General features: G+C 39.4%; 1 protein-coding gene across 1 annotated transcript; it reads left to right on the top strand.

Moving 5' to 3' along the window:
• The first annotated feature begins 1,107 nt into the window (after window positions 1–1,107).
• Window positions 1,108–25,308, top strand: ERICH5 (glutamate rich 5). The gene is made up of 3 exons (XM_081071013.1): window positions 1,108–1,487; window positions 21,020–21,901; window positions 22,298–25,308. The coding sequence occupies exons 1-3, from the start codon at window positions 1,430–1,432 to the stop codon at window positions 22,405–22,407; spliced, it is 1,050 nt and encodes a 349-aa protein (XP_080927139.1). The 5' UTR covers window positions 1,108–1,429; the 3' UTR covers window positions 22,408–25,308.
• Window positions 25,309–26,582: the final 1,274 nt, after the last annotated feature.

Raw genomic sequence — 26,582 nt, 5'->3', positions numbered from 1 at the left:
TAGACCCCTGTACCTCATGGTGTATTTGTAGACAGGGCCTTTAAAGAGGTAATTAAGGTAAAATTAAGTCATATGGGTGGGCCCCAATTCAATATAGTGTCCTTATGAGAAGAGATTAGTGCACAGACACGCATGGCAGGAAGACCATGTGCAGACACAGGAGAAGACTGCCATGTACCAGCCAAGGAGAGAGGCTTTAGAATGAGCCTAACCCTGCCCCTGCCTTGATCTCAGACTTCTAGCCTCAAAATTGTGAGGAAATAGATTTCTTCTGTTTAAGTCATCCAGGCTGTGGTGCTTTGTTATGACAGCCCTAATAAACTAACACAGATGGTAACGACCCATTGAATAATGCAAAAATTCTTGAGTATTTACTGATGTAAGTGAATAATAAATGGAAGAAAAGGGAAAGTGCTCCATTAAAGTAGAATGCCAACTAATAAATGTAGAAGGAATCGTGTAATTAGAAAAACTCATTTCATAACATAATAATTCATCCAAGCACAAATAGTAATATATACTGAAAGTGGCAGATAAAAGTTGGATGAGAAATAGTGTACTAAGTCTCTCCCCATAAATTACAAAGAGTAAAATAGTAACTTTTCAGTGGAGAAACCTGGCAGACAGTGCCTTAATTACATCACGAATAATAGGACAAATCGACATCATATGCCACTTGATATAAATACAGATAACATAACGTCTGTGTATTTCAGCCCAAATTGCATCGCCTGAAAACAATCAGGAGGAAACAGACAGACCCAAACTGAGTAATGTTCTACAAAATAAATGGTCTGTTCTCTTAAGAAATGTCAAGGTCATGAAAAACAAAGACTGGGGGAACTACTTCAGATTAAAGCAAACTAAAGTACAACTAAAGGCAGTATGTGGTCCCGAATTGGACAACTGACCAAAGTTGAATAAGGATGGATTAAATAGTGTATCAACGTGAAACTTCCCTGTGGTAATTGTACTGAAGTTACGTAAGATTAAGGCTGTCACCGCAAAATCTAGTCTACCAATCAATAGCCACTGACCAAATCGCCTCCTCCCCTCCCAGCTATTTAGTGATGGTTCAGACAAGTCCTCCAGCCTTTCACGCCCTCCCCCGACATCATCCCTATGCCCTCTTCAGAGGCCTTTTTCCTCTCTCCTTTTAGCACACCGTCCCCCTTCTGCCCTCCAGGCTCCTGTTCCCTGTCCTCTTCTGCTTGCTCGCTGTCAGCTCCCTGACTGCTTGCGCTCGGCATGGCTCCCTTTGCTGCCTAGGTGCGCACCCGCAGCCCGGCGCTCCGCGGGAGCAGAACTGGCAGAATACTGGGAACTTCAGCGCTGCGGGGGGCTCCGAGGGCCGACACCGCGTGGGGCTGGGACAGGTGGCTGCACTCGCCCTCGGGGCTTCACTCTCGCCGGCATCGGCACCGCCGCGATGGGCTGCTCCAGCAGCGCCCTCAACAAGGCCGGCGACAGCAGCAGGCTCCTCAGCGGTGAGCGGGGGACCCTACCCCACCCCCTCCTGGGCCTCGGGATTGGGTCGGCTCGCCCCCTGGGGGTCCGAAAGGTGCGACCCTTGCCCACCCCGCCCGGCAGGGGGCGGGCTCCTCCCTGAGGATGGAAGTGGAACCCTGAACACACCGAGCGACTCCCTCCCGAAATCTGGAGCGCGCAACTGTGACCCAAGGCGCGGCGGTCCGCGCTCGCCCAGACGCGCGAGGCCCGGTGGGGAGCTGGGGTTACCTTGTCATCTGATGTGATCGCAGGGAATTGGCGTGAAAGCCCTAACGCGGTTAGCCGCCGCATTCTCTTAAACAGATGAGTAATTTCCTGTCCTTAACAATAGGTGCTATTTAATCTCCTAAAAGTACGACATTTCAGATTATATAAAGATGCAAACTGACTGGGAACCGTTAGTTTCTGGTCGTAAGGAGAGATGTATATCCATTTTTCTATCAAGACCTTTTCGCCTTGGCCTCCAGTCAGTGGTTCAGCATCCGAGATGGCAAAGGATGCTGAAAGTACAGGTGGGCAGTCACTCCTTCAGATTGGTTCCTGAACTTTAGAAGAAGTCAGATGCATTTCCCCCTATCTTTGGCATATTTCTTGACAAACATGCACGTAATAAAAAGTGGTCATCTCTGAATCCTACAAAGAAATTCAACAAGTATTTTTTGAGTGTCAACTATACAATAAAATAGCCAGGGAGGTGCTTGGCTAGATGCTGGAGATACAAGGAACCCTACTTTTGGGGTTTAGAGGTAGAAGAGACCGACAACAAAGTTAAACAAATGATTAAGATAGTTTCTGACAGACATAAGTGCCGTGAAAAGAATAAAAGCAGATTAATGAATTAGAGAATGACTGGGTTTTACAACTGACTCACTTCTTACATTTTGAATAAAGCTCTGGAAGTATAAGCAAATTTCATCAAACTAGGTTACAGTCTTCTTCAAGGCTAAAGTTAGGGAAATTTTATACTTTGGTTAATTCCTTTTCACAGGTCTGCTTTTAGCACCTTACCTTATTCCAATAATACAGAAATAGCTTCCTTTCTGATTTTGTAGTAGAGCTTGCAGGGTTTTCATGAATGTCGTTTCAAAACTCAGACAGAGTCCTAGTCAGAAATATGTTTTATTGCAGTCATTTTCATGGTCTATGATAATTTATTTCTAGCTTCAGTAGGTAATAGAAAGCAATAAAAAATTTGGAAATAGGCAAAAAACTAAAGCCATATGTAAAAGTGATTCCAAACCCCTTGTCACTGACAACAATGTGAAAAGATGGAAAAATACATTCCTTATGTACAGCACTTGTAAACCTTTCTCATTTCTCGTAAAGAGACAAACCTTTCTCGTAAAGAGACAAAAGCCTCTGTACCCCAAATATGCTCTCAAGAGGCCAGTGCAAGGGACACTTTCTTTGAGGTTTCACATTTTATTTTGTGAAACCAGGTGGATTTTGCATTCTGTTCCATGTTAAATCCTTGTTGATTTAAATGTGAAAAACAGGAAAGGAAACTCATGCTTCAGGAAGATACACCATATTATTTTGGCTTCTCCTATCTCCTGCCATTCCCTCGAGAGTCTAAGAATAGCATCCTAGTTTAAAAAGTAGAGCATTAAATCATCATTATAGATTTTTAAATCAATGAAAACATGTATTGTAGGAATGCTACTCTTGGGGAGGGGCAAAAGTATCTAATAGGTGGAGTGGGGTTTTTAATCCTCTCAGAAAAGAATGAGTGAGCTTCTTTTAAAATACATTATATCACGAGTGTTAAAACCATCTACAATGCTAAGCGAAATAAGTCAGACAGAAAAAGCAGAGAACCATATGATTTCACAGATATGTGAACCAAAATATATTTCACAGATATAAACCAAAAACAAAAGAACAAAACAAACAACTGAAAGAACAAAAACTCAGACACAGACAATAGTTTAGTGGTTACCAGAGGGTAAGGGGGGAGGGAGTTGTAGATGAGGGTAAAAGGGATCAAATATATGGTGATGAAAGGAGAATTGACTCTGGGTGGTGAACACACAATGGGATTTATAGGTAACGTAAAACAGAATTGTACACCTGAAATCTGTGTAACTTTACTAACAATTGTCACCCCAATAAACTTTAATTAAAAAAAAAATGAAAGAAAAAAAACATCTACAAGAGTCACACCCTTTCAGTTTTTATTCACGCTTTCATTGCTGTTCTAAATTTATATGGATGTTGTTCTGAAAGAAATGTTAAAAAACTTGACAACCAGTTTTAGTGCATAGAAAATTAATTAATATGCTGCATAAATTGCTCTACGCACCTATTAAATCAATCAACAGGTGTATTTTGCTTCTGAGCCTCAATCAGACAATACTCTCTCGAAATTGGATACTATTGTATGTTCACCATTTCAACTTCATGATCTTGAAGACTTCATAAATAATTCATTCCTGTTTCTGTAAGCGCAAAACTTCTTTATATGCAATCCCTAGTTTGTGTGTATGTGCTTTTAGATAAAAACAATCCAAGTTAAAAAAAAAAGTCCAAGTTTATTAAACGTCCTGTACATTCATTTACTCACTGTACCTCCCCCCGTCCCACCATGCTTAACAATGCTTGGTACATAATTGTTGAATGAATTACTTCATTTGATCTTATAACAATGCTATGACTAAGTATTATGATTTCCCCATTTTACAGATACAAATAAATAATTTGCCGAAGGTCACAGGACTCCTTAAGAGTTGGAGATGGGCTTTGAATTTAAGTACTCTGATTCCAGACCTTCACCTTTTCCTCCTTAAACCAGCTTGTGATAACTAGATTTAAATCTGTTTTTGCCTCAGATCACTCTAGATCCCCATTAGGTGTATGGTCATCCACTATACAAACAACAAAAGAAATACAATAAAGTTTAATAGAGTATTTATTATAATATATGTAATATATTATAAATACTATAAATATAATATTATAATCAATAAGGTATTTATTTATCTCTAAGTAAGAGTCAGTAAAATATGAAGTATATATTTACTTCCAAATTTAAACTAGGAATATTTGGTGGATATTTAACCTTAGAGATATTTTAAACAGTACATAGATGTAGAGAAACTTTCAGTGCCCTCCCATAGAGATACAGATAATCTTCCTATCATAAGAGATTCTTTTAAATTCACAACATCAATCTTAGAACCCTGTGAGTTAAAACTCAAATACATCAAGTAGCCTGTAGACTGGATTTGTTTAGACAATTTTCTGTAACTAGCTTAAGAACTGTTTGTTCATGATGCAGTATTAGCTTACCAGCAAGAGTCATAAATAATGGGTTGAATTAGGTTACTGCTAAGATAGATCTCTTACAGTTCTAAAATCTTGTAACACTAAAAAAAAATATAAAGGTACTTATTTTCTGTGCTCCAATTTAAATAAAATAGCAGCTACTAGTTAGGAAGCCATTAGGTTAAATAGGAAAATACGTTCTAGTGATCACATGGAGACATTTGTCTGACCCATTAGACCCTGAATCCTATGAATTTCTTTCTGTCACCTCCAAAGAAAGAGGTGGAGACTGGCCTTTGGTTATAAATAATTTCCAGTGCTACTCAAAGTATAGAACAGTGCCCGGTAGTTGGTAGACACACAGAGATTTTTACTGAATGACCTGAAATGTGTGAGGAAAGAGGCTGTTTTTTTCTTCCAAAAGGAAAATTAGACAGATTGAGTTTGGAATCTCTTGTTTGTGGAAGCAAGTTCTAAGTATTAGGGCAATTTCTGTTCTTTTCTGTGCCCTGAGGAGCTGATGGAATCTGAGCACAAAGGTTTTTTTGGCTTCACAGACTTTAATGGACCCAAAGGTCTCAAGAGCTTTGGCATCCAATCTTCCCAGTGTTACCAGCCCCTGCTTACTAGACTCTTTGTTAAAATAAATGCCAACCGTTTGTGGCAGACATCTTCCTGAGATTTTACAGCTGAAGTATCAGTGTGGACAAAGTAAATAGATGGTAATTATTGACACATTCATTGCTAGGTTAATGTGTACATCTCCACTGACAGGTACAATCCTTTGTTTGCTCTACCTGAACTCTCACTAGCAGCTTGGCGTCCCCGCTGCCTGGGCAACACGATGAGGCTTCAATTTCATAGTTATGGAAATTGTTCTTTGTACTGTGGACATACCTTTAGTCCTAAGTAGACAAACTCTTTTTGTAATTGAAAAACAAACGTTATTAATATTAAAGTGATTTTTAGAGGCTTTTCTTGCATGTAGACATTAGACAAATGGGATTTCTTTTTTAAAAAAACGCTAGAAGTCTTTAACTGAGTCTTATATCTCTTTGTGTCCCCTCGCCAGCCTGGCACACAGAGAATATTCGGTAAGTCTTTGTTGTAGGTCTGGTTATTACACATACCTAATTAAAATGGAACATAAGAACTGCATACATGGCTCTAAAAATTGAAAACATTTGAAAAATGCATGCAGTGAAAAGCACAGCTCCTACTCCAGCCCCACTATCTGCTTAGTTCCAATCTCACTCATGGGTAAATACTGTTATTAGGTTTATTTTTCTGTGTATTCTTCCAAAGTTTCTTTATACATTGAAAATATTATTTCCCTTTCCAATCTTTATTCATAAAATGTAATGTATTATACCCACTGTTCTTCACCTTGTTTTTTTCACCTATCAATATGGAAATTTTTCTACATTGATATGCAGAGAATGTCATTCTCCTTTTTTACACTTGCTTAATAATACATTGTGTGAGATTTATTTAACCAGTCCCCTGTTAAGGGATATTTGATTTGTTTTCAGTTTTTTTCCTGTTGCAAACAAGGCTGCAACTGAATTCCTTTATACATACATCGTTTTGAATGTGTGCAACTGTAAGTGCGGGACAGGTTCCTAGAAGTAGCATTACTAGGTCAAAAGGCATGTGCATTTGTAATCTTGATAGATAATTGCCTAAATACCTTCTATAAGAGTTATACCAATTTACACTCTCATCAACAATACGATAAATCTTTTTCTAAAATTGAAGGCTTTCCATCATTAGTGCAGCTGTGTCAAAACATGGGCGTGGAGCAGGCGTCAGGGGACAAGGTAGGAGCACCATCTTGGTTCCAGGTACTTTAGTCTATGATCCCATTTATTTCATTCAAGAGCCTTATAAATAAACATCAGTATCACCAAACATAGCTAGAACACTGCTTAGTCAGGATAAGTAAGTTGCCCAAGGTCTCAGAGCTAGTAAGCGATGCAGCTGGGGCTTACGCCCAATGTATGTGACTCTGAAACCCCCGCTTTCCTCACAATCTCCAGTTCCTTCTGGGAACTGGTTCTGCCAGAATTTGTCATGTGGCCTTACACATAGGAGAAATGCAATCCATATCTGTTGAGTGGGTGGATGGGTGAATAAACGGATCGACAGAGGTGAAGGTTTAGGAGGGTGAGAGTACTGCGGAGAAAGCAGAGGGAGAACAGGAATCAGGACCCACAGAATAACAGAAACTGGAAGGCAGCATTGGCCAAGATGGGGTTGGGAAGAGGGTTTCCTAGTCATGCGGGGAAAAGGTCAATACAGCAAAACAAAGCTTTATTGTGTTCTGTTAAATCATACTTCTGTAAAGTTGCCACATGTTCCGGCTCACCTGTACAGTTTCACTTCTATGTTAATGTTTTACAATATCAAGTTTAAAATAAAAACCTGATACTTTTGGGGATTACTGAAAGGCTCACCAAAACTGACAAAAAGCATCAAACTTGGCCAGGCTTTGGAACCTGGTTTGTATAAGTATAGGTAGTACTAGGTAATGATTGGTTTTCAAAAAGCAAAGGGCCAGAATTTAGCTCTCCAAGTGAGTGTTAATGTCTGCAAAATACCATAATGACCTCAAAAGCATCTTTACTGTCCCAGGGCTGCTGTTGCTATTCACACTCCTTGAACCCTCCTTGGGAATTGCAGTCAGGCTCTAGAGTTCATTCTTTTGTATATATTCAAGGGTGTCAGAGCTTTGCCCATTATGGATGAAGATTGCAAAAACAAAAAACACATTGTTTCTAACAGTTAAACTCCATGGGGATTACGCTTTATGAAGGTGAGTGAAATAAGCCAGGCAATGCTAGTGTGCTTATAAATAAGGGGTGGTCACTGGAAATAGGCAGAGAAAAGAAAGGGCAACAGGTGTCATTAGGACAAGTTCAACTGACACCACTTGCTTCCCTATGGATGGGCCCAAGGGGCTGTGGGTCCCCAGGATAATTGGGCTGGGCTGTTGTGACTAGGTGGCCATAGCCCTACACCTAGGAGGGATGAATGACCCTCTTTTCTCAACAGTCCTTCTGGCCTCTTTTCTAGTCTGGTTTCTCTAATAACATAAAAGACCTCAAGGCCTGATAACATGTTCTTTATTCATAATGACACCTCTTGACATTCAAATCTGTATGGCTTAACTTGCATTGAAATGAGCATGTCACATTGGACCAGTTTAGATAAAAGAAGTGTCCAAATGTACATTAAGTAGTAAAGTCAAGATTCAAGAAGATCAGGAAGCATCAGTAAACAGAAAAATGATGTCTTTGCCCTAATCTATCTCCTTTTCAGGTCACCAACAGTCACATTTCATTTACATACAATAGACTCTGTGGCCATGACAGTACAATTAAAAGTGGACATCAAAATAGCACCAATTAATTTCCTCTAAGATAAGTAAATATATAAAGAACTTGACCTCATAGGCCAAAGGTTGAAATGACTCATGCCAAGAGGCTGCTCAACAAGCCTTGTGTATGACCCTGAGTCCCCAGCCCTCCAGGCTACTTTGCAGCAGTTCCAGAGGCCTTCCCCTAGTTTCCTCCCTAGCCCCACCCCTGCCAGGTTCTTCCTTCTCAGTGATTGACCTGCCTTTTCTCCACTAGAAGAAAGGTCCTGCTATCTACTAGTACTTCCTTCCCCTACAGTGATATGGGTGTACCATCAATTAATTGTCTGCTCCCTTCACCAGGACAATCATTTGGGGACAGTACTTTTTAAAATCTGTAATATATTTGATTTTACATTCAGTGAAAAAGACCTCTCTGCTCTCTTCAGCAGTTTGCCTTTAAAAATCTAGCCCGAAAGGGTCCTTGCAGGATGAGAACATTCCACACTTTGCAGACTGCTCTGATTCATGCTATCATTATCTTCTCAGCCTTGCCTAGCTAATGCTACTGTAGTCTATTTATGGTGACAGAAATATATTTGTCCCTTTGTTGTATGCATCAGAGAGCTTCCCAGCCTGTGAGAATAGGTGTAATGTGCTAGCGTTTCTCTCAGTCTCTAGGGCAGCCTGGCAAGGTCCTCCATGTGCAGCTTCTTCCATCACCTCAGAGTGCTGCACAAATATCATATCCTCTGTGTCCCATGACCCACTCGGGTATTCATTCCAACTGCTCTATCATTTTCACTAGTGGTTTCTCTTACTGAAGATAACATCTATCTGCCTTCAGCAAGGATCTCTGTCTGTTGAAATGTCCTCCCCAAACCATCCTCCTTTCTTTTCTTTCCATAACTATCATTGATAATGATAAGGAACTCCTTGATTTTTTTTTTTTTGCCTGTTCTTACTCTTTTCTATTTTCCTAAGACTGATAGGAACCACATAGTTTCTTTTGGCTAATTTCCTTTCCCTTTGTTTGTCCTGGAGTAGCCTCTACAGACTATATGGTTGTGAGAGGCTGTGATTACCTGTACATTTCAAATGTGTGTGTGTGTGTGTGTGTGTGTGTGTGAGAGAGAGAGACAGAGACAGAGAGACAGAGACAGAGACAGAGAGACAGAGAGACACAGAGAGAGAGAGAGAGAACATGTGGCTTTGAGGCAGAATTTCAACATACTCAGAGACAGTATAGAGTGCTGATTAAGAATGTGGGTCTGGAGTTAGACTGGCTGGGTTCAAATCCTAGTTCAGGATTAATTTAGTAGTTGTGACTTTGAGCCACTGAACCTTTTTATGGCTCAATGACTTCATTTGTTTAATAGGATTAACAATAATTCCTATTTCATAGAGATAGTCTGAGGAATAAATGAGTTAATACATATAATGCACCTAGAATGTAGCCTAACTGTTGCCTAGAACAAGGATTGGCAAACTGGCCTACTGGCCAAATCTAGCCCATCACCTACTTTAGTAAATAAAGTTTTGGGGAACACAGACATGCCCATTCATTTTCTATGGCTGCTTTCTCACCATGACAAGAGTTGAGCAGTTGTAATATTGACCCAATGTTCAGCAATGCCGAAAATATTTACCATCTGTCTCTTTACAGGAAAAATTTACTGACCCCTGACCTTGAATATTGTCTAGTAAGTCCTCAATAAGATTATCTGTCATTAATATCAGTTTTAATGAATCTCAATTTTTCTTTATTGCTTTTCCAATATCAAGTTTTGTTTTTTCCTCAAGATTAAGTTCTAGATCTCTGAATTTCTTTCTTTCCTTTTTGTTTTAAGGAGGGTGCAGCTCACAGTGTCCCATGCAGGGATCGAACCGGCAACCGGTGCTATTAGCACCGTGCTCTAAACCACTGAGCTAAACAGCCACCCCCAGATCTCTGAATTTCTTGATTTCCTAACTTTTTTTTCTTTTTAGTAAGTTTGTTAAAGGAAAGGGACAATGAAAAATATTAAGTCAATAATAGCACAAGTTGTACACAAATCTGCAAAAATCATAAAAGTGGTGTGTGAATGACCAAAGTTTATGAAGCAGTTTTACTAAGGTTACCACATCTTATTTTACAAGGTTACTTGCTCTTGTACTTTTGCTGCTATAATTTTTTTAAATGAACTTTGTTTTAGAATGATTTTAGATTTACAGAAAAATTGTGATGATAGTACAATTTCCATATACTTCACAACCACTTTCTTTTATTATTAACATCTTACATTAGTAGAGTGTTTGTAACAATAATGAACCAGTACTATACATTATTATTAACCAAAGTCCGTACTTTATTCAGATTTCCTTACTTTTTCTCTAATGTCCTGTTTCTATTCCAGAATACCACATTTAGTCGCCATCTTGCCCTAGACTCCTCTGTACTGTGACAGTTTCTCAGACCTGTTTTTGATGACCTTGCTAGTTTTGAGGAGTACTGGTCAAGTATTTTGCAAACTTCTGGGATTACAATTTGTCTCAATTAGGATTTGTCTGATGTTTTCTTTATGATGTGAGGTGTGTTATGGGTTTTGGGGAGGAAGACCACAGAGATAAAGGCCGTCTCCACACATTATATCAAGGGCACCTATTCTTAACATGACTTATCACCACCTCCTAAACTTCTCTAATACTCCTTTTGGAGACTTTGAAGCTTGAAGAAGGTTGACAGATGTTTGTTTTATACTCTAATTTTATTAAAATCTTTCAGTTTAATCATTTCCATAATTCTTGGTCAAACCTGCTTCTTCCTAGATAGAAGCTTTTTCTTTCCTTCTTTCTTTTTTTCTTAAATTTTTATTGTGGAATATTCGGGAACAGTGGGTTTTTCCTGGACCCACCAGCTCCACGTTAAGTCATTGTTTTCAGTCTAGTTGTGGAGGGCGCAGCTCACTGGCCTACTGGGAATCTAACCAGCAACCTTGGTGTTATGAGCACCGCGCTCTAATCACTGAGCAACACGGCTGCCCTGAAGCTTTTTCTTATGCTCTGCTTTATGAAGAAAAGAAGCTCATTCGATTCAGGTTTTAATTGTCTGTACCAGTAGCCCAATGCTGGCCTCACTGGTGCATACACCCTGTGAGAGGAAGACTTCTGCTTTGTTACAAATGGCTTTTCATTTTGGGAAACACCCCCCCCCCAGCCCCCCGCTTCCCTTAATGTGATCTATACTAAACAAAGTCATGTGCGTTGCATGTGGATCTCTAATCTCTGAGAGTAGTAGCAGCAGTCAGCAGAAAGACCTGGGGTCACCATCCTACTTGGTCTGCCCACTGCTCTTTCTGGTACTGGGGACTCTCAGGGTACACTAACCACTGGACTTGAAGCCCAAATCTCTCATGTGACTATGACTGCTCTGTTGCAAAATGTATTCCATCCCAGCCACAACTTTGCTAACTGCTGATGGGAATACTCCCTTCTCAACACAGGCACCTGCTCTTGGCCACAAGCCTCTGCACGCGGCACCCTGACTGAATCAGGCAGAACGGCTAAGCTGAGAGAACAGCCGCCTCAATCAGTGCAGCCACTACTCACAGCTCTTAGAGTGTAAGGTACAGAAAGTATTAACCTTAATTTCATATGAGAAATTAGAAGACCTTTGTGTCCTGACCTAGCTGAGGTGGAGGCTTAGCAAACCCAGCCAGTTCCGAGAAATGATGGAAGCTGGACAAAAATCTCACTCCCTAGTGTGGAGCTCACTTAGACCAGTTCAGGCCCTTAATTCATTGCTAAATCAATATACTCATCATGGTGCTGGCCATGGCATGCGGGCTTGAGAGCAGAGACCACGCCAGGGTTTTGACAATGGGCAACAAGGCCTGTGGAGAACGCGGGACTCCCACAGCCGGCAGTTCTGTGTGTTCATCATCCACTTCAGCCTCTCCTGACTAGCTCCTTTATGCCTTTTCCTGATGACCCCTGAGGGTTGCCATAGGTAACAACCATCCCCGGATCTTGTTAATATACAGATTCTGGTTCAGTGCATCTGGGGTGGGACCTGTGAGTTAGCATTAAAACAACAACAGCAGCAACAACAAAAAACTCCCAGGTAATGCTTATGGTGTAGGTTCTGGGACCACAATTTGCCTTAAAACACCTAAATCTTCAGGGTAGAATCACACTTTCTTGAGCTCAAATCAAACCTGAGCTCTGCCACTCCTAGTTGTGTGCCCCTCCTAGATAAAGTACTAAATCTTTCTGTGCCATATTTCCTTAATTGTATAATGGGGATAATATAGGCATACCTAGGAGATAGTGTAAGTTTGGTTTTAGACCACTGCAATAAAGCAAATATCTCAACAGGGTGTGTCACATGAATTTTTTTGTGTCCCAGTGCACATAAAAGTTATGTTACACTATACTGTAGTCTGTGAAGTGTGCAATAGCATTATGTATAAAAAACAATGTACAGCGTTGGCCAGATGGCTCAGTTGGTTAGACCATGAGCTCTTAACAACAGGGTTGCCAGTTCAATTCCCCCATGGGCCAGTGAGCTGTGCCCACCACAACTAGATTGAAGACAACGAGCTGCCGCTGAGCTGCCGGAGGGGCAGCCGGATGGCTCAGTTGGTTAGATCGTGAGCTCTTAACAACAAAGTTGCTGGTTCAATTCCCTCATGGGATGGTGGGCTGTGCCCCCTGCAACTAAGACTGAAAACGGTGACTGGACTTGGAGCTGAGCTGCGTCCTCCACAACTAGATTGAAGGACAACGACTTGAAGCTGATGGGTCCTGGAGAAACACACTGCTCCCCAATAAAAACAAAATGAAACAATGTACATACCTTAACTTTAAAATATTTTATTGCTAAAAATGCTAATCATCATCTGAGCCTTCAGCAAGTTGTAATCATTTTGCTGGTGGAAGGTCTTGCCCTAGTAATATCAAAGATCACTGATCACAGATCACCATAACAAATAGAATGAACTTTTGGGGGTTAGCATTTGTGCCATGGCATACAAGGACGATATTTTACATACTTTGATGAGGGAAAGGACAAAAATATCTAGAGTAGCAACACAATTAGATCCACAAATGTTTGTTGGGTGGATGGATAAAGAATAGAATGGAACTGAGGAGAAAGTAAAGTAAGAAGATGAGAAGGAAGATGAGTGGGCTCTGCTCTTGGAGCTGACTCATGCTGCATCTCTGGTTCCCAAAGCTCAAAAGCTACAAAAACCTGGAAATGGTGGCAACAAGGGAACATACCAAGGTCCCCCTTTCTCACTGATTTTCTAGAATACCCAGCAGACAGGCCAATGAGGTCTTTGCAATGTCTAATATGTCATAACCACGGGATAGGAAATACTGACCTCGAGTTTTTCTCCTTGGTGGATAGAAAGTTTTCATTTCTGATTAGGGGAATGAACTGAGTTGAAAAGCTTCCACCATAATATGAGTTTCAGGTATGTTAGCTTTAGTTCTAATCCTTTCTGTAATGTTGCCTAGTATTTAATTTCTTTGTGTGCCTATCACAACAGAGATTGCAACAAGGGTTCTGTTAGTTCAGCAGTCAGAACGAATTTGTGCATGGATCATCTTACAGCAGAATCAAGAGGGATAATGAGCACCAAAGGACTAAACCCAGAGCAGTGTATGATTTGATAAAATGTAGGGTTTGGAAAACAGACATATCTTTAAACAACTTTGGATGTGGAAATAATGCATCTGTCTGCAATATTTGTTACATAATAATACAGATTAGGCATAGAATGTCTTCTTTTGTGGACAAAAGAGCTCACTGCTTTTCTAGTTAGAGTGCTAGAAGAAATGCTATAGTACCTTCTTCTGTGTCAAGAAGGTATGTTGGCGATTCACAAAACCATGGAGACAGAGCATGTGGAGATCTTGGGTAAGCGGTAATGCGTAGGTACCAAGTTGGGTTTAGTGAGGGAAGTAGCTATTATTTGAATTTCCCTGCAGACAGTAAACCCTAAGAATGCAGGGACTGGATTTTCCTTCCTTCTTAACTGCTATAAACCTGGTGCTCAGCCGAAAGCTGGCATACAGTAGGCACTTGATAAATATTTGATGAGCAAAATAAAATAAAAGCCAACAATGAAATATTTATTTATATGAAAAGCTATCAGTGGCCTTTATTAATGCCAGTCAAGCCCAGTCAAATCATGGCTGACATAATGAATACTATTCCATTATCTATCAACAATCATGTTTTTAAACTTATCATGGTAACAACAGAATTTTATAGGTTAATGTTGACAACTTCATAGTGTTTGAGTGACTCTTTATACAAGTCCCTCATTATCGCAGTTCATTCTTTCTGTTGCCAAGTTAGCTATAGCTTATTGACAGAGCCGCTGCTAGGCCACAAAGGACCTTTGTGAAAGTAGAAAAAGAAGCCCTCTCCACCTCTGACATGTGCAACCTTGCAGGCGCACACAGCCTGGAGTTCAGCTCTCTCATGCTCCTTCAGAAGCACTCCCCTGGGCAGTGAGACACCTGCATGGCTCTACACTGTGCTGCACCCCTGTTTACTGAGTGCCTTCTCATGTCACACACCATGTTGGGTAATTACACACATTATCACCTTCATCAATTCTCTTAACAAGCCTGAAAGGCAAACATAATATCCTTGTTTTACATATGAGAAAACTGAGGTCCAGAGAGGTTAGGCACTTGCCTAGATCACACAGTCAGGTTAATGATGGAATCAGGATTCACACCCAACATCAGAACAGTCTGGAATAGCCTGCTCCAGCTGAGGAGGTGAGAAGTCAAACGAATCCAAAAATTATACTTCCCTAGCTGGGGATAAAAACATTGTTAAGAATATGAAATCTGGTGCCTGAAAGGAAATGTTAGTGGTAATTGTATGCTTTATTGTTGTGTTTTCTGAGAGATGATTTGAAGCAACCATTTGTTTTCCAAACTTTTCATTTATCTACTCTGATCTTTCTTCTTTTCTAAATAGGTTTTGAGAAAGGCACCAGTATTAGAATGAATGGAATTACCTTATTTTTCTGTCTGTCCACCGCAATCTGTTCCTTGCTAGGGTCATCAGATGAAGCATAATACTAGTAATGACTAACATTGATTGACACTCAGTATGTGCCACTCACTGTGCTAGTGCTTTCCAGGTATTAAGTCGTGTAATTCTCACAATAGCTCTGCTAATACTCCTCCCATTCTACAGGTGATGAAACTGAGGCACAACGAAGATTAATAAGGCTAGTAAGTGGAGGAACCGGGATTCAAACCCAGTACATTATAGGTGTCACTTTCAAGGTCATAAGATTTCTATCCTCCCTTTTAGAGTAGGTTGTGCTCTTCTCTCGCACAGGAAATATAACCTATAAGTGATTAGTTAGGAGCTATTACCTCTAAAACACAGTTATTTAAAAATTCAGGGGCTGGCCCGGTGGCTCAGGTGGTTAGAGCTCCGTGCTCCTAACTCTGAAGGCTGCCAGTTCGATTCCCACATGGGCCAGTGGGCTCTCAACCACAAGGTTGCCGGTTCAATTCCTCGAGTCACGCAAGGGATGGTGGGCTCTGCCCCCTGCACCTAGCAACAGCAACTGGACCTGGAGCTGAGCTGCGCCCTCCACAACTAAGACTGAAAGGACAACAACTTGACTTGGAATAAAAATCCTGGAAGTACACGCTGTTCCCCAATAAAGTCCTGTGCCCCTTCCCCAATAAAATCTTTAAAAAAAAAAAAATTCAGTCAGAGTGTAGTTAATCAATATAAATTACAAAATGAATTTCAGCATTTTTAAAATTTTTATGTGTGATCATTTTAAAGATGTTTTAGCTCCTTTGGTTTACCCCAGAAAAAATATTAGAGAGAGTGATATTCTTTTGTAATATTTTCCAGCTTGGTTGACGATTTTCAGGTTGTGCTATAAAATTATTATATGTTGAGGACATTTGCCTATGCCAAACATACCAGTAAGGTTCAGAAAAGTATTTAAGAATGAAAACTGATCATGAGCTTAAATGTTCTAGTTTTGGTAAAAATTGATAGAGTCCTTGGACACTTAAGACACCATTTGTGGATAATACATTTTCACAAAGCTTTTGTTTTAAGGGAAGAACTTAGATTGATAGCATAGTATATTTTTCAAAATATAAAATTGAGTGGCTCTGATTTGGGTGTGCCAACACATTTCCCCCCGCCATTTTGTGCTCTAGAAGACTGATGCCTTTAGAATACACCCACGGTTGGTTGAAATTAGTTTGTCTCATTTAACTGACAGTACTAATCATTGTAGTAACTATTTTGCCAGGAAATATGATTTGGCAGATGTCTGTGATTAGTATATTAACACATTTCCTTGTTAATTCCTTAAGGCAGTCATCACCAGAACATCCTTTGTATAATATCTAAATGAATTGTCTTGTCATAATGAATTTCTTTATAGATCTGAGAAATCAGTTTTGTTAAGTTGCCTTATGTGCTATTAATTTGAAGACTTCATTCATGATGAGGCCAAAGGGTGAGGTGAAGGACAACCTGCTCCCAATTCTATGACAAGGACCCCTGGGGCCGATAGCCTGCTGCAAATCACAAAATCCTTCTTAAACTCTGCTTCTCCAGGTTGACTCTAATTGCTTTCCAGTCCTGGAGACAGGGTGGGAAATGATTTGATGTGAATAAATGTATTAAGAAGAGAAACAATTGGCAGTGAGTTGAATTAATGATAACACATAAACCAAGGAAGTAAGGAACCTTTACAATTATTCACTCAGAAAAACAAAACGCTGTTTACATAAAGTAATAGCTTACTGTATGGCTCAGTTTTTCCAAAAAGACGTACTGGTTATATGTACATATAACAATATAGATATAACCCAGATTACAACATAATTACTCTTTTAAATAATTGCTAACATCCAATTACTGAGTTGAAAAGAAATGTGAATGTGTATGGCAGAAGGTGGGGGGGCGGTGATAGAGGTGGGAATAGAAAGAGCTAAGTCTTTATTTTCCATAGTGGGAGTTAATTGAAATGCCCAAACTGAAAAATCATGAAATAGCAATCACTTAGAGATATAGAAAAAACTATCTCTCTCAAACAGCTAAAAGAATGAACATATTTGCCCCCAGAGAAGGGGAAATTGGAGATGAGGCCTGTGAATTAGTTGTATATCTTAATTATAGATAAGCAGACAATTCTTTAAAATGTATGCATATATAACTGGGATAGGTGGTAACTTAAGAAAAAATTAGAGAAAAGCGAAACTGTCTTTGGGAAAAAAAAACGATAGAAGAAGAAATATATCACCTAGAGGCCCATTTTTAGCATGTTGGTTTATTTTCTTCCAGTATTTCCCCCTCTATTTTTGATTTGATTTTTCTCTCTTCCTTCCTCTCTCCCTTTCTTTCTCTCTATATATGATATATACATATATATGTATAATTGATATATATGGGTGCCAAAAAATGTATACACATTTTAAGAGATGTTATCTATGTATTACTTTTTGAACTTGAATTGAATTACAGTAGCAATGTTCACTAAAAAGATGGCCTTAATCAAATAAATGCTAGTGTCAGCATATGATAGGCAGGACAGTCAATGTGTTACTGGAGTGAGGGGGCCTTCTTGGCAGGATGCCCAGGCGTGGTTCTTACACCAGGGGTCGAACCCAGCAGAGTCCGGGCTAGGTTTCCACACTGGGGGTTGAACCTGGGCCTCCTGGAGGAGCACTGGGTACCCTAGCCTCCATTTGCTGGAGGGTGGGCCCTCCTCTGTGCGATGTCCAGGTTTTTGGTGACTCGAGCAAAAAATTGAAGGAGACACAGAGGTAAAGTTGTGAAAGAGCATTTTATTAGAAGAGATAGTACACTTCAAAGAATGAGGAGTGGGCCTGAGCACAAAGAAAAGCGGCTCAAGGGCCCATGATTAGAAGAGAAAGTACACTCCAAAGAGGTAGGAACAGGCCTGAGCAAAAGCGTGGCTCAAAAGGCTATTATTAGAAGTGAAAGTACACTCTAAAGGGTTAGGAGTGGGCCTAAGCAAAAGAAGTGGCTCAAAAGGCACTGACTGGTGAGGACTTGGGGTTTTTATTTTCTTTTCTCTAGGATGGGCTGTTCCCCTCTGGGCATGGGACCACTTGATTGACACCTGTGGTTGACAAGGGTCTATTACCTCATCTTCTTAGACTGTGCATGTTCCTTCCCAGAAATCAGTTCGTTATAATAATATTAATGAACTACCACGCATATGTATGATACTATAATGATGGTATAATGAGGTTAAGGTGAAATGGAGGTTGTAGCCTCTACTGCTGCTGGTGTGAACTACCGGTTTAATCTAGTTAGATCTTCACAGTGATTAATGGTTAGGGCAGATAAGGGAAGAATTTGGGAGGTCTCCAGGCAGTGCTCCCCGTAGGTTGTGTTGGACGTGCAGGAATGCAGAGACGTTATGCCTGTCTCTAACTGCCTGCCTTATTTCCCCTGAGAGACATGATCCCCATAAATCTCTGTGGGAAGTTGAGGGATAGGATGTCTCTCTTCTGTATTTGCTTCCTCCTGGGAAGGGGTGTAGGGCTGTCCTTACATATTAGGGATTCATGGAATGCTCACCCTATCTGACCTTAAATAGAAAAGAGGGGGTCTCATATCTGCCTTGGTCAGGGTGCGCTGGAAACCTTGCTGGGACATTATTCATATCCCAATGGCCCCTAGATGAAGAGAGACAGATTTTAATTAATAGATTAAAAGCACTGGCCTCGGGAACATGACTCAAAGTCCATTTATCTTAATTTCAGGTGGTATTTGTTCACCCAGGGGTTAGGTCTGGAATTGCCTGGGAATGTTAAAGTCCATTTAGCTTTATTTAACCCAGGGGTTAGGTGTGGAATGGCCTGGGGGAATGCTGGGCTACAATGATTACAGTTAACAAGCTTAAGTCACAGGCTTTTAAGTATTATTTGAAGCAGAGGTAAGAGACATTCTGTGATTTAGGCTAGGTGCAATCTTCAGTTTAGGATTAAGAAACTGATTTAAAAAGTGATTAAGACCAGGGGCTAGGGAGCTAAGAAACTAGGGAAAAGGAGACTTAAAATTTCTGTAGTGAGGGGGCTCTCCCATATCAAAAGAAAATGGTGGAAGCACAGTTGTCGTTCGAGGAGCGCAAGACCATTTTGAGGTGGTATTTGAAATTTGAGAACGTTGTGGAAGTCCAATGACAATGGAGGCGTGAGTGTGCAACAGAACCTCTAACATGCCTGACAATTGCACGCATTTGTGGTAAGTTTGAGACGCATGGTGCTGTGTGTGATGTGCACAAGGAAGATCTGGGAGGCCTCGCACAGCAACAAGTCCTGCTACTTCTGCTGTGGTGTTGGGACATTTTACACGCTCGCCACAGATGTCTACCAAACGATGTTCGCTGTAATCAGAAGTGTCTGGATGCTGACAGTAACCACTTTGAGCACCTCTTGTAATTGCAGAAGTCAAACGTGACTTGTATTCATCTTTTGCTATTGGTATATATTGAGTACTACAATTTTAATACAGCTTTTTCCTTTTTTGAAATGTGTATACATTTTTTCATGTTATATTACATATATAATATATGTGTAATACATGTAATAAATAATATATATACTACAGAGGGTGAAAAAAATGTATACACATTTTAAGAAAGGAAAAAGCTGTAATATATACACACATATATGTGAGTATATATATATATGTATATACATACATATATATATATATATATATAATTGATAGCTGACTTATGGAGCACTTAATTGCACAGCACAACGTGTGCTAATAAACACTTTATATGCATTATTTAATTTGATTAACCCAACTGTGAGTGCTGATTTTTTAACTTATATATCATAATTATTTTCTTATTTTAACATATGGTCTTTATAATCATCTTTTTTTAATGGTATAATAATATTGCATCCAGTGGAATATTTATCTTTTCCCCCAATTTTTAAACTTTCAAGTTGTTTTCCAGCTTTTGCTATTATAAAGAATCCTGGGATTATATACTTTTCCCCAAACCATTTTTCTGACATTTATGCTTTTAGAATAAATTTCCAGAAGTAGGATCACTGAGTCAAATACTATAAACATATTACCATGTTGACTTTTGCATTCACTGTTTAATGTGAGGTGATGCATCATGCATCTCTGAGATAAGTAGAAGAGACAGATTTACTGTCATTTTACAGATGAGATCGTTGGGAACTAACTTCCCAAGGTCACAGGGTTGGAGGGAGAGCCAGAATTAAAATTCATGTTTTCCACTCTCTCTTGATTCCTCTTCCCACTGTGCTCCCCAAACAAAATGAAACTCAGGCTGAACTGTCCTTGTCACCTTCCTTCCCAGACATCTTAGTCTTTACCTAGTGGGGCTTCTCTGTCCTGGGGTCTCTTCCTTTCACTGAGGGCCATTCTTCTTTAGGAGGAAAGTAAGACCATGGCCTTGCTTGCAAGGCCATACATGATGAAATCTTCTACTAAGTCTAAGAAGAGAGGGAGGGACAGGGAAAAGAACATGACAAAACAAAATGTACTAAATTAGAGCATAGGACAGGAGCCAGGAGAAGATGCATAAGGGGCAAACAGGAAAACAAAATTGTGATTTTGGAGGACTTTAATGTTTAAGATGAGGTGTTTGAGTTTAAGACAGTAAAGAGAGTTGAATTAGGGAGTGTAGGGTCATGGTATGGCCTTTCTGTACTCAACTGTACCCAGGGCTGTCTCGAACTATGAAATCTACTTCTTCATAGCAACATACTTTCTCAAGATAAAAACTAAACAATAATGTGTATTTTTTTATTTATTTTTCAAATGAATGAATGATGAAAAAGTAATTTCAAATATAATTTTTTCAACCACAGAAGAAAGTGAGTCCTGTTTTGCCCAACCTAAACCATGTACACTGGGAAGAGAATCTACTGTTTATGGCAAGATACAAAAGGAAAGAATTCCTCCATTAGAGAAGCTCAAGATTTCAATGGTGTCTACAGCTAATGGTGTTAAATCCCTCCATGAACACCTGCTGGCAAAAGATGCTGCAGACCCTCCACGATCCATGGAGAAGACTCAGACTCTAGAAGGACTCAAGGAGTCTGGACCACCTGAGCCAGGTGGCAAAGATGATATTCCAGAAGCAGAAAAAAAGAAGAAAGATGTGGAAGTAGCAACAGAGGATCAGCCTGTAGGAGGAAATACAGAGACTGAATCTTTAGGAACAGAATCCAAGCATCATCAGCCTTTGAGGACAGCAGGAGAGAGGGACTCTCCTGGAGTAGTGGGAGCTACTGAGAACCCACAAACTGGCCGAGAGATAAAACCTTTAGGAATAGCTGGAAATATTCCACCACGGGAAGCAGGTAGAGAGCCCCGACCTCAAGAAGCAATGGGAAAGGATGGACAATGCCAACTCCCAGAAACTGTTCCCAAGGAGACTGAATCTTCAGAAATATTGGAAGGAAGTCAGCTTGTGGAAACAGCGAAAGAGCAGCAACTTCGAGAAACACTGGGAAGAGATGAGCAGCCCCAACTTCTAGAAACAATTCCCAAAGAAAATGGATCTCCAGAAATCTTGGAAGGAAGTCAGCTTGTGGAAACAACTCCCAAAGGTCCAGGAAACATGGAGCAGGTTACACGTGAAGAAACAGTTGGTAGCCTGGAGCATCCAGCAGGAATTCTAGACACAGGGACAAATGTGGAAATGGTCAGGAAAACTCACAGTAACAAAGAGGACCAAAAAACTGAAGGTAAAGTTATGTTGTTAAAGATTCAGGATGTTTAGATATGCTCCATACGAGAGAATCTCTGGGGGGGGGGGCGGCTGATACACAACTATTGAAGTCTGCATTTCAGGTAGTTGAAGGTCATTCTGGTAAATTTTAACTTCACATTACAGTATAATTAAATGAAGCATTTATCCATCTGTTTCTTAACTCTGGCACTTATTAATGCAGCAGTTTTTGAGTGCCTAATCATTCTGAAGATCTGAGAGAACCAGAGTGATCACTTTTGGATACCACCAGAGACATTTATTGTTTAGGCCCAAAGATTAAGAACCGTTCCTATTGGAAACCAGCTATGGGGTACTTTATTGTGAATACTAAATGAGTGTCTCTTAGTATCTCCTTTGGTTACTTTTCCAGTTGAGACAGGAGAAACAATTGAAACAGAGATGGAAAATGAGAAAGTTAGTGAAGGAGCTGAAACAAAAGAAGAAACAGGAGAAGCTGTGGATCTTTCGGCAGCCACATAGATAGGTATGGTGATAGAAAGATGAACAGACATAGTGTGTTATAATAGAAAAGACAGAAAAATGTAGTGAAGCTTGTGGTTACAGATCTTATCTTTCAACATTTATATGTTTCATACAAGGAGTGTCATTACTATGTTCTTGATTACATTGTTCCATAAAACTGCCAAGCTATAAAAAGTTTTCTTAGCTACTTAGAATAGTTATACATTTAAAACTACAATAGCCAGAGCCAATAGCAACTAGCGTATATGATCATTTAAGAGTGTGAGGGTATTTTCTTCATTGTGGAAATGGGTCCATTCAGTATAGAAAATGAGACCCTAAAATTAAAGTATAAACTTTTAGGTGTAGTGGCTGGAGAAGGGAGTTAGCAAATTTTAGGGAGCTCAGGGTAATAAAGTAACACAGTTATAATTATGGTGGAATAAGAATGAACAACAAAATGGGGCAAACTATACCAAGTATGTCTTTCCTACCACAGAATTTAAAGCTGGTAGAAACTTAGAAAGTATGTCATCTAATAACCTTCTCACCATAAGTCGATCTACAACCATAGAGCCTTATTTACCATGGAATGTTAAATATGTTAACAAAATCCTTGTCAAAGGAATCCAGACTGGTGCTGTTGCAAGATTAGGCATTTTCACAATGAAAGGCTACACTTTGTCCATGGTCCATTTTGAATCAGCTATTGATTTTACATTTATGTGAGGTGTTTCAATTGGTGTTATCCCTTTAACTGACATTAAAGGTATTTTAAATTAATTGACTTTTAAATGTATTTCAAAGGCAATCAACAGCAAGAATTAAAACTTACCTTTGTTGCCTCTTTGGAATTCTTCCTTGGGCCCAATTCATTTTTATTTTATTTTTTTTAAGATTTTATTGGGGAAGGGGAACAGGATTTTATTGGGGGAACAGTGTGTATTTCCGGGACTTTTTCCAAGTTGAGTTGTTGTCCTTTCAATATTAGTTGTGGAGGGCACAGCTCAGCTCCAGGTCCAGTTGTCATTATTAGTTGCAGAGGGCGCAGCCCACCATCCCATGCGGGAATTGAGCGGGCAACCTTGTGGTTGAGAGCCCATGCTCTAACCAACTGAGCCATCTGGCCACCCAGGAGCAGAGAGGCAGCACACTGACATCATTCTAGTTGCGGAGGGTGCAGCTCGCTGGCTCATGTAGGAATAGAACTGGCAGCCCCGTTGCCCAGAGCTTGTGGTCTAACCAACTGAGCCACCCATCCACCCCTCAATTCTTTTTCAGACTGCTGTGATTTAATATTAGGCTTTAGAGATGGAAAGGAGCTAAGAGATCAAGATTTAAAAACCATTTATAAATTTCATTAATGTTAAATGATGCACCATAATAGAAATTCACTTTCCAAGAATCCTTCGAAATTTGCCAAGGAATTTAGGTAAATGATTACATGTGAATAATAATAATAGCAATCTTTCCACCATTCAGTGCCTTGTGTTTATGAATATTGGGATAGAATTATATTCTGGAAACATTTCGTTGATCTTATTTGTAAATATATATTTTTAAGATTATTTTTCAGATGACTTAACTAGACTCTTTTTCTTTAGCTTCTATATTAAAATGACTACAAACATGTAATTCATTTTAATATAGTATACAGGGAAGAATTACTTTATTCTGATTTTAAAATGAGTTTATGTTTCTGACTTTAAACAGTTGAGGTAGGGCCGGCCCGGTGGCTCAGGCGGTTAGGGCTCCATGCTCCTAATTCTGAAGGCTGCGGGTTCGATTCCCATATGGGCCAGTGGGCTCTCAACCACAAAGTTGCCGGTTCAACTCCCTGCAACTAAGATTGAACTCGGCACCTTGAGCTGAGCTGCTGCTGAGCTCCCAGATGGCTCAGTTGGTTGGAGTGTGTCCTCTCAACCACAAGGTTGCCGGTTCGACTTTCTCAAGGGATGGTGGGCTGTGCCCCCTGCCACTAGCAATGGCAACTGGACCTGGAGCTGAGCTATGCCCTCCACAACTAAGACTGAAAGGACAACAACTTGAAGCTGAATGGCACCCTCCACAACTAAGATTGACTTGGAAAAAAAGCCTGGAAGTACACACTCTTCCCCAATAAAGTCCTGTTCCCTTTCCCCAATTAAAAAAAAAAAAATCTTAAGAGTTGAGGTAGACAACAAGAGGAGTTACTTGAGTAGATGACATCATTCTTTCTGATAAGTAAAGAAGCTGGATTGTGATTCTATTGAGAGTGAGGACTGTTTTATGTATCTTTGAGTTCAGGAATTTAGCTCCTTTAATAGACCATGACAGGTGCTTGATAAATATTTGTTGAATCAATAAATGAATAATAAATACCAAGAGTTCCATTTATGTTTCATTAATAAATAAAATATTTAAAATCTGAATTTGTGTAACCCCATCATTTTCCTGTGAAGGCTTCTCAAGCTCAGTAACAAGCTATATATTTGGTGTAGTTTCAAAAACAGCAGTATTTTTAAGTCAGAAAGTTATATAAATCAAGCTGCATTTTGTAATTCAAAGGTGTTTTTCCTGACCAAAGGTGTTTTTATATAGTTATCTAGTAAGTAGCAAATGTCAGAGCTTAGTGTAAAATATGAATGATCACCTTAAAAACTGGAAACATGTTTTTGTCAAGTATCGACATAGTAGGATTAAGTTACTTAATAGGCATAAAAGTTCATTCTCTGTTGTGTGGATTTTTTTTCAATATTTAACATATAGTGAACAGATCTATTCAGAACTCATTCTTGAAAGAACTCTTTCTCAAAAACAGTATGAAGTTGTAATGTAAAAGTTTTCAAATTTTTATTAATCCCATTATTTTCCATTAATGACTAAAATCATTCTCACAAAATTTTGGAAATTTGTATAAATTTCTGGTACTTTCTATACTTTTGTCTTTGGCCTTTAATATGATTACTAAGACCTTTTTAGAAATTGTTTTTATTCTTTTAAATATACTAAGTTTTTTATTCAAAACATAGAAAATTGAAATGTTCTATCATACTTGAATATTCCAAAATTAAAATATTCCATCTAAATAATGTTAATTTTTTAAAGCAAGATTAAAATAATAAATGTCTGTAGTAAAACTCAAATCACTAAGCTATCCTTTACTGCATTAAATTGTTTTCCTTTTGCCTAAGACGATAGGATAACATAGTGCATTGTAATCCTAAATCCTCTGACTCAGAGGAGTTCATCAGTGTTGCCCTAGATTGAAAATGCACAGGTTGGAGAAAAGCCTTGAGCTGTTCATAATGAATCAATAGAAAAACTACCATCAGGGCTGGATTTTCCAGTCCTGGGGTGCCGTATAGCCACTTTGCAGCCCAATTTGTGTTCTACTAAGATAATTTCAGTATTTTCTATACCTGACTGGCGGGAAATGGTGAACAAATGAATGATTTACCAGCTAGCATCCCCATTAGGGAGAGAATGTTTACCAGCAGAGGGTGCCACTTGCAAATCTAGGAAATCCCCACTCTAGACTCCAAAACTCTTGGCTGGAAGTGCTCTGTATCCAGCCCCCGAGGGACCCAAAGGATAGGAGTCTGTGGTTGGCCTGTGACCTTATTGCTTTTTCCATTTAGATTTTGTAGTAAGAGCTCCTAATGTAGCTATTATCATAGACTTTGAGTAGTTAAAACACCCACACTACTCTTAACAAATGCTTTATTCCACACTTGGCCTTGAATTAAGAATGGCTTTTCAAGGAAAAGGTTTTTCCCCCATTTAACTAATCAAAGAGTTTTGGAATGTCATGGTCAAATAACTCTAGTAGGGTTTATATATCTCTACAATTTTGGAAAATGCAATAGCTTATTAGAGCATCTAACATTACAAGCATTTCATTTTTATAAAGATAATTTGGTGACTTAATTCTGAATTGTTTCACAAGTGCCAGCAGTGTGACCATTATAAAGCCATTCATGTAGACTGTACACATTTGTAAGGTAAAAGGAGAATGAGCCTCTTCTTTCTTTCCCCATATCAAGTAGCAAAGCATGGCTGTGTTGGGAAAGTTGAATGCGTATACTTACAAGATGTCATTTAATCTAAAACTTTTCAACTCCTCTCCTTTCCAGAGCTTATAAAGTTAGCAAATATTTAGTTATAATCTCAAGGTTTTAATTGCAGAAACAGAATCACTGTAATTTCAGAAC

Source organism: Rhinolophus hipposideros (genome assembly GCF_964194185.1).
Source record: "Rhinolophus hipposideros genome assembly, chromosome: 13".
NCBI lineage: Eukaryota > Metazoa > Chordata > Mammalia > Chiroptera > Rhinolophidae > Rhinolophus > Rhinolophus hipposideros.
The sequence above is the reverse complement of the archived record's forward strand: the minus strand, read 5'-3'. Positions and strand labels throughout refer to the sequence as shown.